Source organism: Sorex araneus, chromosome 1 (assembly GCF_027595985.1).
Source record: "Sorex araneus isolate mSorAra2 chromosome 1, mSorAra2.pri, whole genome shotgun sequence".
In the NCBI taxonomy this organism is placed as follows: Eukaryota; Metazoa; Chordata; class Mammalia; order Eulipotyphla; family Soricidae; genus Sorex; species Sorex araneus.
This window is the reverse complement of record NC_073302.1, coordinates 101,512,401-101,526,398: the sequence shown is the minus strand read 5'-3', so window position 1 is coordinate 101,526,398 and position 13,998 is coordinate 101,512,401. Positions and strand designations below refer to the sequence as shown.

Below are 13,998 nucleotides of genomic sequence, written 5' to 3'. Positions count from 1 at the left end.
TACACACATCCCAGCACTGGACACGAAAGCATGAAAGTACACATCTCAAGGGGGGAGATGCGGGCGACACATGTGCTTGGGCACCACATGTGCTCGGCCACATGAGCACAAGCAGCACATGGGCTCAGGCAGCATATGTGCGCACTTCCTTTGTTCAAGGTGGCCTTTATAGGGTTTCTCCAACCTGCCCCCACGTGGGGGCTTCTTCCCAGGTATAAGTCTGTTGCTAAGGAGGTTACCAGGGAGGTTGGGAGTAGTGTTGGTCTTCTTTAGGCTGGATCACATTTTAATCAGATTAAGGGAGAGGTTGACGAATTGAGGAACTTCATGGGGAGGGGTCCAACCTCCTCAGGGTCTGCTGAAGTTCTTATCAGGTCTGTTTTCTGTATCCACAGGGTGGGTCAGTCTCAGGATTCTCCTTCCTGGAGACTTTGTTAATCTGTTTCATTGCCAAGGGCCTTTCCCTATCTACCTGCGTACATCAGCAATACATAATCTGTTATTTAAATGTAATTCCAGGGGCTGGAGAGATAGCACAGCACAGCGGTAGGGCGTTTGCCTTGCTTGCAGCCGACCCGGGTTCGATTCCCAGCATCCCATATGGTCCCCTGAGCACCGCCAGGAGTAATTCCTGAGTGCAGAGCCAGGAGTAACCCCTGTGCATCGCCAGGTGTGACCCAAAAAGCAAAAATAAATAAATAAATAAATAAATGTAATTCCAATGGCAGATAGAAATGGGAAAAATCCTCACCTACTTAATCAGTCTTATTGAATAAACCAAAGCGGTATCATTTTAATGTTTTTAAAGGTTAGTGATGAAATAAAATTCTAGTTTATTGGTCTTATCTACAAATTGTAGCATATAGCATGAATTAGTATTAAATGCCTCTAACAAGGAATGCATAATGAAGATAAACACATGTATTTTAACAGGTAATTATCTCTCTATTTACTTGGCATGTGCCTAACTTCCTTTTTAAATCTATCATAGCACTTTTATCTCAGTTCGTCTGGTATTATAAATGGATCTCTTAGTATGTCTCATTCTCTGATGCATGCTGTAGACCAAAATTTTTTAACTGGGGGCCATCTGACCCCATGTGGGTCTTCAGGATATTTCAAAGGGCAACAGGTAAAAATCACAGAAATGGGGCCTGGGGAGATAGTGAAGCAGGTAAGATGGTCGACCTACATTAAGTCACAGTCCCCTGAGCCCTTCAAGGAGTGATCCCTAAGCGCAGACGCAGGCGTGAGCCCTGAGCACCACTGCTGGATGTGGCCCCAAAGCAAGAAAGGAAGAGAGGAGGGTAGATCACATAAACCAGGGGAAGGGGTATGGTAGAGACTTGGGAACCAGCTGGAGGGACGGGGGCCCAGGAAAGAAAGAGGTCAGGAAGTGGGTGGGGGGCGAGGTGGGAAGTGCTGCTCTCTCTCCGCCACACCCAAACTCCCCTTAGCGAAACCCCAGGCTCTCCCTGGCACCTGTACAGTTCCTTGGGACTCCTGGGAAACTGAAGGCAAGTTGTTTGACTCACCTCCTTGATTCATGCCAAGTACATGTGACTTCATGTCACCCTTCCACACCCTCGTGTCCAGAGATAAGCTTCAGACTCAGCCAACCTCCAAGTTTATTTAAAAATCAGCCTAAACTTAGATAAGAGAAGGGATGGCCAAGCAAAGGATGCTGGAAGGGCTCGTTCGGGATGGGAGATGCGTACTGAAAGTAGACTGTAGACCGAACATAATGGCTACTTAATACCTGTATTGCAAATCTTGACACCCAAAAGGAGAGAGAGAGTAAAAGGGAATGTGCCTGCCACTGAGGCAGGAGGCGGGGGGGGGGGGGGGGGGGGGCGGGGGGAGGGATGGAGGGAGGGATACTGGGAACATTGTTAGTAGAGAATAGGCACCAGAGGAAGGATGAGTACTTGATCATTGTATGCCTGAAACGTAATCGCAAAAGTGTGTCTAAGTCTGTAATTGTATCTCGTGGTGTTTCATTAAAAAAATATTTTAAAAAATAAAATTAAAAAAATCAGCCTAAATATTACTTTTCCCAGAGCTGTCCAGGCCAGCCTCTCTCTGACCCCTGCCTCGTGGCCCATGCGGGCTTCTCCTCAGTGGGCGTTCTGCCTTCTGTGATTCATGACTGCATTTTCCTCAGGCACTGGCCTTCAGTTTTTTTCTAGTCATTCTCTTGAACACACAGCATGGTGCTACATATCAAAATAAGTGTTCCAGAGGTGTTGTTAATTGACCTAACTTGTAGTTGAAACACTTTGCACTCCTGAGTGGAGGCAAGGAATATTTCATGTTGTTGGATCAAATATGTACTTATGGCATTCACAGATTTATTATTTTTTCATACAGAATATGTTCAGAAGTTAATAGCATATAATAACTTCTTGTTATCTGTAGAGATTAATTAAAATTACCACGTGTCCACATGTGTCCTATTTCATTTTTTTTTGTCTTTTTTGCTATGGGACATAATTTAGTCTCAAAACAGCCCTGAAGGGAAGTATTATCACTCTTGTTTTGTAGAAGAGAAAACTGAAAAATATGTATATGACCCACTCAGATTTACCGATTGAAGGCTGTGTGGATGTCTTGGAACACCTTCCTCAGAATGGTTATTATCTGAATGGAATTTTTTCCAACCTTATCTTTAGAGAGATAATGTCTTTAATACAACTCCTCAAGGAAAATCTATAGTATATGTTGGTGTAGTAATTAGGATTTAGATACCTGAATAGTCTTAAAAATCAAGGCAAGAATCATGCATGAGCAGATCAAGGAACCTTCTTACCGCCTTCCTATTGAGGCCTGTGGCATCGGGAAGGTTTTTAAAATGAGCAACATTCCAAGGGATGCTTTAAGGCCCTCACAGACCTCCTGGGCTCTACCCTCTACACTGCAGCCTCAGTCAAAAACTTTCCTCCATTTATTTGCTTCTGCAAACTCAGAATTCTCTCCTATCAGTGTACCACCAGGACCTCAGTGTTTGCCCAAACAGTCTAGTTTGTGGACACATATCAAACGATCTCTTTTGTTCATAATATTGGTCCTGGATTCAATGTCCTTGACCACATCTTCAGTGCACTATACCCCTCTATATGGGAGACCCCCCTTCTGTTTTTTTTTTTTTTTAGGTGTTGATATCAGTCAGTATATATTTATTTCCAACACTAGGACATAAGTTCTGTTTTGGCGGAGTGGTTGGTATTTGGGCCACCCCCGGTGGTGCTCAGGGCTTACTCTTTGTTTTACTCTCAGAAATCACTCCTGGTGGGCTCATTGGACCATGTGGGGTGCCAGGGATTGAACCAGGGTTGGCCACATGCAAGGCAAGTGCCCTACCCACTGAACTATCTCTCTGGCTCCATGGCCCATTGGTTCCAGAGCCTGTATCTGTTTTGCTCACAACATTACTAGACTCTCCAAGTCTAGTTCAAAACTCCGGAGAAAATTAAATGATTTAAACACTTAAAATCCTATGTTAACACCAGTCATAATGGCATGCATCAGAAATACTGCACTGTCACTGTCACCGTCATCCCATTGCTCATCGATTTGCTTGAGCAGGCACCAGTAACATCTCCATTGTGAGACTTGTTGTTACTGTTTTTGGCATATCAAATACGCCACGAGTAGCTTGCCAGGCTCTGCTGTGCGGGCGAGATACTCCTGGTAGCTTGCTGGGCTCTCCGAGAGGGGAGGTGGAATCAAACCCAGGTCAGCCGAGTGTGAGGCAAACTCCCTACCCACTGTGCTATTGCTCAAAAAAAAAAAGAAAAGAAAAGAAGGAGGAGGAGGAGGAGGAGGAAGAAGAAGAAGAAATACTATAAACAACTAATATTAATGGGGATGTGGTTTTTGAAAAGGCAACTCACTGCTGGTGGGAGTGTTATCTGTTTTAGCGTCTATGGAGAGGAGTATGGATATTTCTCAGTAACTAAGACTGGAGCTTCCTCACAACCCATTTCTTTTTGTCTACCCTTGGAACATATAACCACTGATCTGAAAAGATAAATGAGTAACTATGTTCATTGCAGCTCTTAGTGCAATAGCCAGGGTGTGGAAACAGACCAAGAGTCCAAAAGCAGGTGAATGCCTGACAAAGTTGTGCTATGTAGACATAATGGAATACTATGCAGCTCCAAGAAAAAAATTAAGTCATGCAGTTTGCTGCAAGTTGGATGGGACTAGAGGGGTCCTTCTGAGTGAAGTAAACCAGAGGGAGATCAGATGATGTCACTCGTCTGGTCTGTGGCAGTCAGGAGGCAGAGAAGAGTGATTGATCACAAATTCTGGGTAATCTGGACTGCAGATTAGGGAACACTGCATGACCTGGAGGTGACACAGGGCATTGGTGGGTGGACTTGGGCACATTGGTGGTGGTGGGGGGGTAATTGTGTACATCAAGACCAAAATATTAACCGAATTATAAATGCACTACCTTTACTATAAAATTTTGATCCTTTGTTTAAGGAATCAGATTTTGTTAATATGCCAGAATTCTCTTATTTCCATTTTGTTTTTACTTTATTACCATATTTTGTGAGGTACCGAGATTCACAGTATTGTTAATTATGTGCTTCATGCACACATCTTTCCAGCACTGCACCCACCCATCACCAGAGTTCTCTCTCCTCTCCTCGAGTGTCCAGGGGACCTTCCCCACATCACAACCATATACAAGCTCAGTCCTCTAGACAACATGTCCATAATATGCAAAAATGCTTACTATCAAATATAAACTGATATCATGGCAATTAGTTCAATTAGAAATAAGACAGGTAAGTCATAGACACTTAATAAACAATGGAACCACATTCATTTGCTAGCTACAGCTTTCCAGAAATGTAATGAAAATATTTTAACAGTTATACTTCCTTTTTCCTATTACCCAATATAGCCAATAGCCTAGCTGCAAATTCTAAAGTACCTAGAAAGGGCTTGGATAAATATTAGTATCATTGTTCTTGCAAGAGGAAAATAGTTTATTTTAAAATGAAAGTCGACTGTAAAAACATGCAGCTCTAAAACATAATCCCAGTGAAGTATGTTTTTCATATTCAGCTTTTGGATTCTGACCAACATGTTTTTTAAATCCAGGGTAGTGTATAAAATGGGAATCGTTGAAGGCTATCAGACATGGAAAATAAATTTTAAAGTGCTCATCACACAAGGAATAACTCTTTAAAAGCAGACTAGAGAGAAGCCACTTCCATTAATAGGTATTTACGAGAACCAATAATCTCGTTAAGAGAACCTTCTTCCAAAAATAATATCTAATACTCAATTTAGGTTTTCCTTGGTGCCTAATTTAGAAGACCATGTAGAACTCATTAGAATTTTGCCCATGGCATGGCACACTGTAAGAGTTAGTAAACATTTACATATAAATGGGATGGGGGAGGGTGTTACACCACACCCGGGGATGCTCAGGGTCTACCCCTGGCTCTGCTGTAGGGATGACTCACTCACGGTGGCCCCGGAGGACCACATGTAGTGCCAGGGATTGAACCAAGGTCCACCACACACAGAGCACACACCTCATCAGCTGTACTAACTCTCCGGCCCAGTATAATAATATTTTAAATAATGAGTATTTGTGTCTGTGGAGAAACTATAAAATTTTAGTGCTTGAGTGGACGTTAGCAACATGCAGGACCTTTAGCATTGTCCAGAGATTCTGTCATGAGCAGCTTTGGATTGAAAGTAACCCAAATTATAACCCAACATGTCCCTGCCTAGACAAATATAAGACAAAGGAGTTGGTAGCCCTTCCCGCTTGGGGAAGTTTCCTTTTGCCTCGTGGCCATGTTTCCTTATCCAGACACAGGGCAGGAATGCAGGCTTCTGAGTCATCCTGGAGTGTGGGGAATTCTTCGAGCATCCCTTGCGTATCCCCCACTGGGAGCTGCATCCTGCTGGGAGCTCCGTGGTGGTCCCCATGCAATGTGGGGCTTTCCCAGAGGGACCATTTCTGCTCCTGCCTCTCCATCACACTCAACTGCCACCGTTAGCCTCTTCCTCTGTATCGGACCGAACTTCTGCCATCCACGCGCACAGCTGGTGAGGGCACAGCTGGAGGCAGGTGGCGTCTCTGTCCGAGCGTGGCCAGGACTGTTTCACAGGCGGAGGTGGGAAGGTCCCAGATTTCAGGAATCCCCCGTGGCTCTTCTCCCCCACAACAGCATCTGTGCAACAGTCTCACTTGGGGACTGTTTGCTGACCCAAGCCTGGAATTAGCAGTGAAATCGTAAATGCCACAGGCACGCTGGCTTACAGTCATGGCCTAATACCCCTGTCCGTCCCCCACTAAAAAGTTATCAAGTTAATTGCATCTTCAATATGATGAATTCTTTAAATTAAGAAATTTGGGTTGTGTTTCATATGCCACAAATACTGGTCAAATTCTACTCCCTGGGTTGTGCTCTAAAACAGTTATTTTATTTAAAATAGTTAATTAGTGAATATTTTACCCATGCTGCAAAAGCAGATTCTGAAATCCCAGTGCTCATACGCTCTGTCGTAAACTCTTACTGAAAAAGACATATGCATTCAACTTTTCAATAAGGGAAAAAATAAATCATCTAATTGGATAATCCTGAGCTGTAGAGCTGTGTGTATTTGTATGAGGTTTGGAAAACTGGGTGTGTAAAATATTTTTAGTTTCTTGATTGCTTTTATTTTTTGGAGGGGAAGAAAAGAGTACTACCAAATACATGTTGGTTGTATTAGAGAGAGGTATGCAAATGGAATGATAGTCTAGAAAAATCAGAAAGAATCATGGGTAAATGTTTTTTATGATTTTCTAAGTGTGGAAGTGCTTTCTAAATATGGCACAAAATCCAGATGCTTTGAAAGGAAACATTTATAAAATTGACTGCATAACATTTTAAACATTTGTATCTCAAAAAAAAAACTATTTACTGACAAATGGGGAAGGTAATTGAAACAGTATTGACAGAGGATGCGTTTTTAACACACTTTCTCTTTCAATGGCCAGAAGGAGAGTGAATCTGTAGTGCAGTCAGAGACAGAAATAGGAATTGATTACAAATCCGAAGTTTCTACAGAAATAGATAGTAAGTGCACACGTACACATTGAATCTTACTTGCACAGCTAAATAAATAAAGTGTATGACTAGAAATTTGGTTCTGATCTATCAGTAAAGGGGTAAGCTAAAAATAAAAGACATTGGCAGCATTAAAAGTAGAACAGAAAGAGGAAGGGGAAAGCATCCTCTCTTGTTGATTGCTATAAAAATAATAATATCTGGGGACTGGAACAATAGCACAGTGGGTAGGGCATTTGCCTTGCACGCGGCTGACCGGGGTTCGATTCCCAGCATCCCATATGGTCCCCTGAGCACCGCCAGAGGTAATTTCTGAGTGCAAAGCCAGGAGTGACCCCTGCACATTGCCAGGTGTGACCCAAAAAGCAAATTATTAATAATAATAATAATAATATCTGTATTATTATGGACCATATGGGTACTGGGAATTGAACCTGGGTTGGCCATATGCAAGGCAAGCGCGCTACCCCCCTGAAATATCTCTCCAATCTATATAGTTTTATGAAGCACTTACACTTACGTTTATCATTGAAGATATATGTGCAGAGATAAACAGTACAGTCTTGTTTCTGGAGGATTGAGGTATGTGGACTGATTAGGACAATAGAATATGGTGCGGGCATTAAAAGGAAGAAAATAAAGTTGTACTTACACATTCACAGATAAAATCAGTCATTTTTTAATGTGTGTAAAAATCAACCCCCTGCCCCATGCCCCCCTCTGTATTTGGGGCGTATTGGGGGCTAGCTATGCCAGCAAGAGGGGGAGAGAGGATTGGACGGAGAATGACCCACACTCAGAGACAGGCCCACAGTCACCCAGCTACCTGATGCCCCATTTCTCAGAATCTAGCCCTGCTATTCAGCTGCCCTTGGCTGTACTTATAGAAGCAACCCCAAATTGCCATACAGATAGAACCAACTGTCTCCAAAATACATGTGCCAACAGTGGCCACTTCCAAGATCGGGAGGCCTTTCTAGCCTGTTTTGTTCGACTCTTCCTGTGAAAGTAGTGTGTCTGTTAAAGCCGGGCTGCAGTCAGGCTGGGGTCAGCCGTCCCTTGAACTCCTCGTCCTTGGTAGCCCGAGTGAGCAGCCCAAAGCCCAGCCAGGCTCCATGCTCAGAATCCGTGAAGCGTCAGAGCCGTCCAACACAGACTGCCAACTGGGTTTTCCAAAGAAAATCGCTCAGCATCTCACTTCACCTCCTCGCTCAGCCTCAGGGCCTCCCCCTTAAAATCCTCTCCCCCTCCCACCCTAACTGAAAGTTCTGGGGCACGTTTCTGCATGCAGGAGCCCCGGGTCCAAAGCCCATATCACATGGTCCCTTGGGTTTTGCTGATTCTATTCCCACCTCCCCCAAATTTAAGTTCTCTCCCTAGCTTCTCTAATAAGCATACTTCTTGTGATTAGAGACCTCCCAAATTTAGTCCAGGTTTGCTTAAATAATTTGCCTTCATTTACTTTTTTAGCATGTGCACGGTCACTTATCAGAAAGTTCTAGAAGGCTCTGTGAGAGGTTTTCTCTTCCTCCCCTCAGCATAGTCAGGCTGTAAGAAGCACCCGTGTAAATTCCTTCTCTTTGAGTCCCCAGACTGTGAACAACTGTTTGTCTAGTAACTCTATACCTAAAGGATTTACAGGCCTGTTGCTTGAGGGACTTTCTCCAGCGGCATCTTCCCCCACTATGGGACCCAAGTCTGATTCAGATTTTCACTGTCCTAAGAGAATAAGTGTTTGTAAGATTCTGTGGTACTTCAGTCAGCAACTGGACTCAGAACCGAGCTTTACACATGCGTGGCTGATGGATTGATCTGTTGACTTGATTTCTGATTGGCTATTAATGGACTTAATGGATATCTTAGTACTTTAGCCTCCTCCCAAGCCTGCCTTCGGAAGTTAGGATTTCCGCTCCCGATCAGGGGGAATTGGAACTCTCATCCAATCAGCAGATTCTCTCCCCGAAGGGCACCTCTCACTGAGAAGACATTAGCTCTTCCACACAACCCTGATATTTCTGCACACCTGACCTCCTGGCTCCGACTGGAAGAGAACATCCAGGTGGTTAACACCTGCTTCCTGGGGCCTCACCTTCTGCAAAGGGTCGATGCTCTCGCTCACGTCTGTCTGATGTCCTAGAGTTGATGATGTCACATCCCTCTCTGCTCTTTATCCTGTTAAACTTATCTTGAATACGAGCCCAGGCCTTCCTTTAGTACTGTCCCGTTCTATATGAATTCTTCTCTCTTTTCTTTTTTGCCTTTTGGGTCACACCTGGCAATGCACAGGGGTTACTCCTGGCACATGCACTCAGGAATTACTCCTGGTGGTGCTCGGGGGACCATTATGGGATGCTGGGAATCAAACCCAGGTCGGCCTCCTGCAAGGCAAATGCCCTACCCACTATACTATCACTCCAGCCCCTGAATTCTTCTCATTGACAAAGCTAAAAGGAAACAATTACCAACCATGATGCCCATAAATAATGTGTTGACTATTCTACAAAGAGCTACTGAATTGACATTTTTCATGCATTTTTATGCCGTGCCATTAAAAGGAAGCTCTTCCTTTTACTGAATTTAAACTACGTTGAAGAATTCAGGAGTATATTTGCTTGTACAGACCAATTGTTTAATTTTATTAGACACAGTTATCTCATCAAAGCCATAATAATAATAATATCCCCTTCATGAGGTTGAGCTTTCTAAATCACGCAATAATTTTCTGTGTCATAGATATCCGATGCATTTAGGTGATGATAGTCACGGTGGCAATGATGGTGATGATGATGATCGTATTAAAGTTAAAACATAAATGTTGTTTGTGATTAAATCAATACACAAGTAAGGACCTTGTCCATCACAGTAGACATCTGAGTCGCCCCTGTGATTAGGGGGGTGGCAGTGAGGGTGGTGATGGTTTGGATGGTGGGGGTGGGTGGATCCTATAACGAGGAGCGTGTTTGACATTGCAAGAATCTGACTTTAGTTCTGTTCTCCTGTTGGCATCAGTAATCAACTGCTGTGCGGTTAAAAAAAAAAAGAGAGAGATGCAAGAGATGTGTCAACCAAAATAAATGTCTTTGCTTTGCTTAGATCTTCCCCGTTCCGTGCAGAAAGCTCTGTGCCGCGGGGTGTAGACGCCAACTCCTGCTTCCTATGGTGTCTGCCATGGTAGTTGGAGCCAGATGCCGCGCTTGCGTGTCTGTCTGGAGACGGGGAACGCCGTCGTTCCACTGACGCTGTGATGTGTGTTCCCAGTGCCTGCATCGCTGCCCAGGACCCCTACTGCGGCTGGGACCTGGTGATGAAGAAATGCACGAGCCTGGAGGAGAGCCTGAGCATGACGCAGTGGGAGCAGAGCATCTCCACGTGCCCGGTGAGTGCAGTGCGAGGCCCAGAGCCGCCCAGCTCCCCTCACCCCTGCACGCCCTGTCAGGAGACCACCCCCCCCCCCCCCCCCCGCCTTCTCCAGTTACGCTCCTCTGCAGCCTGCAGCCCCAGGCTGTACTCGCTCAACTCCCCTTCGTCCTTCCCCCTGGGGGCTCGCTGTGCCCCTGGTCAGGTTGAAGACAGAAGCTTAAGGAGCAAACAGGGGTGGGGGGCGGCCTTGGACTTGTAGTTCCGGGGCTTGGCGTGAGTGGCTTTGCCTTAGGTACTGCTCATGACATGGCGATTTCCACACCTACCTGTTGCTCTGGGGAGCGCCAATTCCAGAAGCCAAGATCAGTAAAGCTTTTGAGAGAGTAAACTAAGGGATACTGCCCTTGAGTCCCCGTGTGGGGCCATGCCCTGGGATAAATGGCCTCATGGACGTTCCCACAGTGGCCCCGGGGAATGAGGGGGACTCGTGCAGTTAGAGCCCATGGGGACAAGGCCAAGGCATCATGGTTTCTTTTGATGGTTCATTTGGGTCTTTGCTTTGTTAAGCCCGGGACTACGGGTTCCCAAGCAGCGAGATGGACAGAGACAGGAACTTGATAATGCATAAGTAGTAGGAGTTTTATTCCAGCCTACTGGGGTGAGCTCTCTCCCCCACAGAGTGGCCTCTTGATAGCAGCCCCGACTTCAGGCGGTTTATATAGGGTTTGGTTACATAAGCAGTGCATGCCGTATTGTTTCAGGAAGAAATCTTACTTAGTTACCAAACAAAGGTGTTTTGGCGAGTGTCTAGGGTGACAGTGATCAGGCAATAGTTAAACAATAGTGTCCACTAGCAGTTTATGGCTACATAGGCCACTGATTCTCTTAGGGTCAACAAAAGGCAATTTCTGGGCATTGTGAGAATTGATTGACTGAGCCACTGGCTGGGCCCAGGGACTTCCCCAGGTGGGTTTGGGTTGGCCAGTTGCACCTTGTCTCATTACTGGGAAACCGAGACTGTTTAGGTTCTAGGAACTGAACCTGAGGCCCAGCTGATTTGGCTGATTTCTGCTGTCTGTCATGGCATCAGTTTTGCCCTTACAACTTGTAGGAGCCTCTTCATTCCTTAATCGAGATATCTCGGCATGTGTTTCTTTTTTTCTTTTTTCTTTTAAATTTTATTTTTTATCGAATCACTGAGATACAGTTACAAAGTTTTTGTATTTGATCCACCACCAAACGCCCCCTCCCACTCCCCCTATGCCTGTGTGGCAGACATTTTTCACTTTACTCTTTCCTTACTTGGATTACATTCAATTTTCAACAGGGATCTCACTATCATTATTTGGAGGTTTTCCTCCAACAGTCAGACATGTTGGATGGCATCAATAGATTGTATGTTTTCATTTGGAGCTGTCCCAGTCCCGCATCCTGGAGCCGTGTTAGTTGCTGCTCCTTGTCGCCGGGGCTCCATCTGGAGAAGCTGTACCTCCTCCATCTGGATCCCCAGTGTTGCTGGCCCGGTCTTGGGTCCGGAGCATTCTCTGGGCCTCGTTGCTTACCGGAACGCCCGGCTTCTTCCTCGGCGTGTGTTTCTTGTCCTCAGAGAACGTGAGCTATTCACTCGAACAGGGTTGAACTTTTTGGGTGTCACTTTGCTGCCACATAGTCCTGATGTCTGTGACTTCCAATTCTGCCATCCCGGCAGCAAGTGCAAGTCTGTCTGCTTTCTGTTTTTCGGTTGGTTGGTTTTGGGGACCACACCCAGTGGCGTTCAGGGCCCGCTGAAGGCCTCTGCATGCACGTGTGTATGTGCTCCAGCTCTTTGCACTGCCGCCGGGAGCTGCCTGAGTCAGCGGAACAACCTCTCTTCCCCGTCAAGGAACCTGCTCTTTCCACTGACCCGCCACTGACTGCTCTGGTGAGTGGGACATTGTGGTGTCCCACAGACCTGAGGAAAGAGAGGACGGCCCGTCGCATCCCCCAGATATTGGCATGAGTCAAAGCCGACTTTCTCTGCAGGAAGAGACCAAGAACCACGTGCAGCCTCCAAGCGAGCTTTGCAGCGGCTGAGTTGCTGCTCCTTGTCGCTGCTCGGGTGGTCTCTGGTTACTCCACTCAGGTCTCTGACTTTAGACACAAACCATTTTTGTGTCTAAAACCATTTTGCAGGGTCTCTTGAAATTGGTTAAAAGTAATCAAATTAGCAAAAACCCACCCATGTTTTTTTGTTTGTTTGTTTGTTTTTTTTTTTTACCAAAACCCCTTATGTTGCTACTTTTTTGTTTGTTTTTTGTTTTTTGTTTTTGGGTCACACCCGGCAATGCACAGGGGTTAGTCCTGGCTCATGCACTCAGGAATTACTCCTGGCGGTGCTCAGGGTGCCATATGGGATGCTGGGAATCGAATCCATGTCAGCCACGTGCAAGGCAAACGCCCTACCCGCTGTGCTATAGCTCCAGCCCCTCAACCCCCTTATGAAAGCTGAAGAACATTTTAAACACACACACACATCTCTTCATCTCAGATACCTCCTAGCTAAAGAAAACATAAAGTACAACATCCAAAATTAGCTCTGAAACGCAGGCAGATGCTGCCGAAGAAGCAGTGCATCTTGCAGATGTTTTTGATGATGCAAAGGCCAAAGGATGTAGTTGCATTTCCTTATGCACTGGGGCTCTTGGTCCAGTGGGTATTTTTAGTGAAGCCCTGAGTCATTTGCTTAAGTTAGAAGTGGGAGATACACACTTGTGCACATACATGTCTATGTATAGGTACATGTCTTCTATGGAGAGTAAGAACACAGAGGTGATTTAATATTGAAGTGATCGTATAAACTCAGGGAATGTCGGTGGGACGACGCAGAGCTGCCACAGTCTGGGAGCTGTCTCCCACCTACAGCTTTGTGTAAGTGATGCGGCCAAACTATGAGCTCTCATTCACTGGTCATGAAACACACATGAAAAGCTCCTTTTTCCACTCCAGTACAAGGTGAGTTAATTATACACAACGCTCTTTACACTTTAACCTAGCCACATCAAGATTGACTTTTGATACATCAGGAATATGCAGGGTATGCAATAACAGACAGTAAATTGTGTCACTTTCAAGAAAACATAGGAAAGGAGACCACACATTCTCCTGATACATGCAGGTTACCACACAAAAGATGGGAAATCTTATCACCTGATGCTATTTTAATTATGCATTCTTTACTAAAACACTCTTAGAAATAGCTGAGTTCAAAGAAAATTATTTGCAATAATAAAGAGTAGTCCTGGGTGTCTTCAAAACAATTAAATGTGATTTTTTTGTGTGAGTTTTTTTTTCTTTTTGGGTCACATCTGGTGATGCACAGGGGTTACTCCTGGCTTTGCACTCAGGAATTACTCTTGGCAGTGCTCCGTGGACCATATGGGATGCTGGGAATTGAAACCAGGTCGGCTACATGCAAGGCAAATGCCCTACCTGCTGTGCTATCACTCTAGCCCCTAAATGTAATGTGTTTTATGTTACTTTATATTGGAATTGTATAAACACTTAGGTTTTC

General features: G+C 45.0%; 1 protein-coding gene across 1 annotated transcript in view; it reads left to right on the top strand.

The window, feature by feature from the left end:
* The window catches only part of SEMA5A (semaphorin 5A), a 446,471-nt gene that overhangs the window by 363,656 nt on the left and 68,817 nt on the right, over positions 1-13,998 (top strand). The window contains exon 13 of the mRNA XM_055132169.1: positions 10,347-10,464. Within this exon, the coding sequence (XP_054988144.1) occupies positions 10,347-10,464 (118 nt within the window). The remainder of the gene's footprint in view (positions 1-10,346; positions 10,465-13,998) is intronic.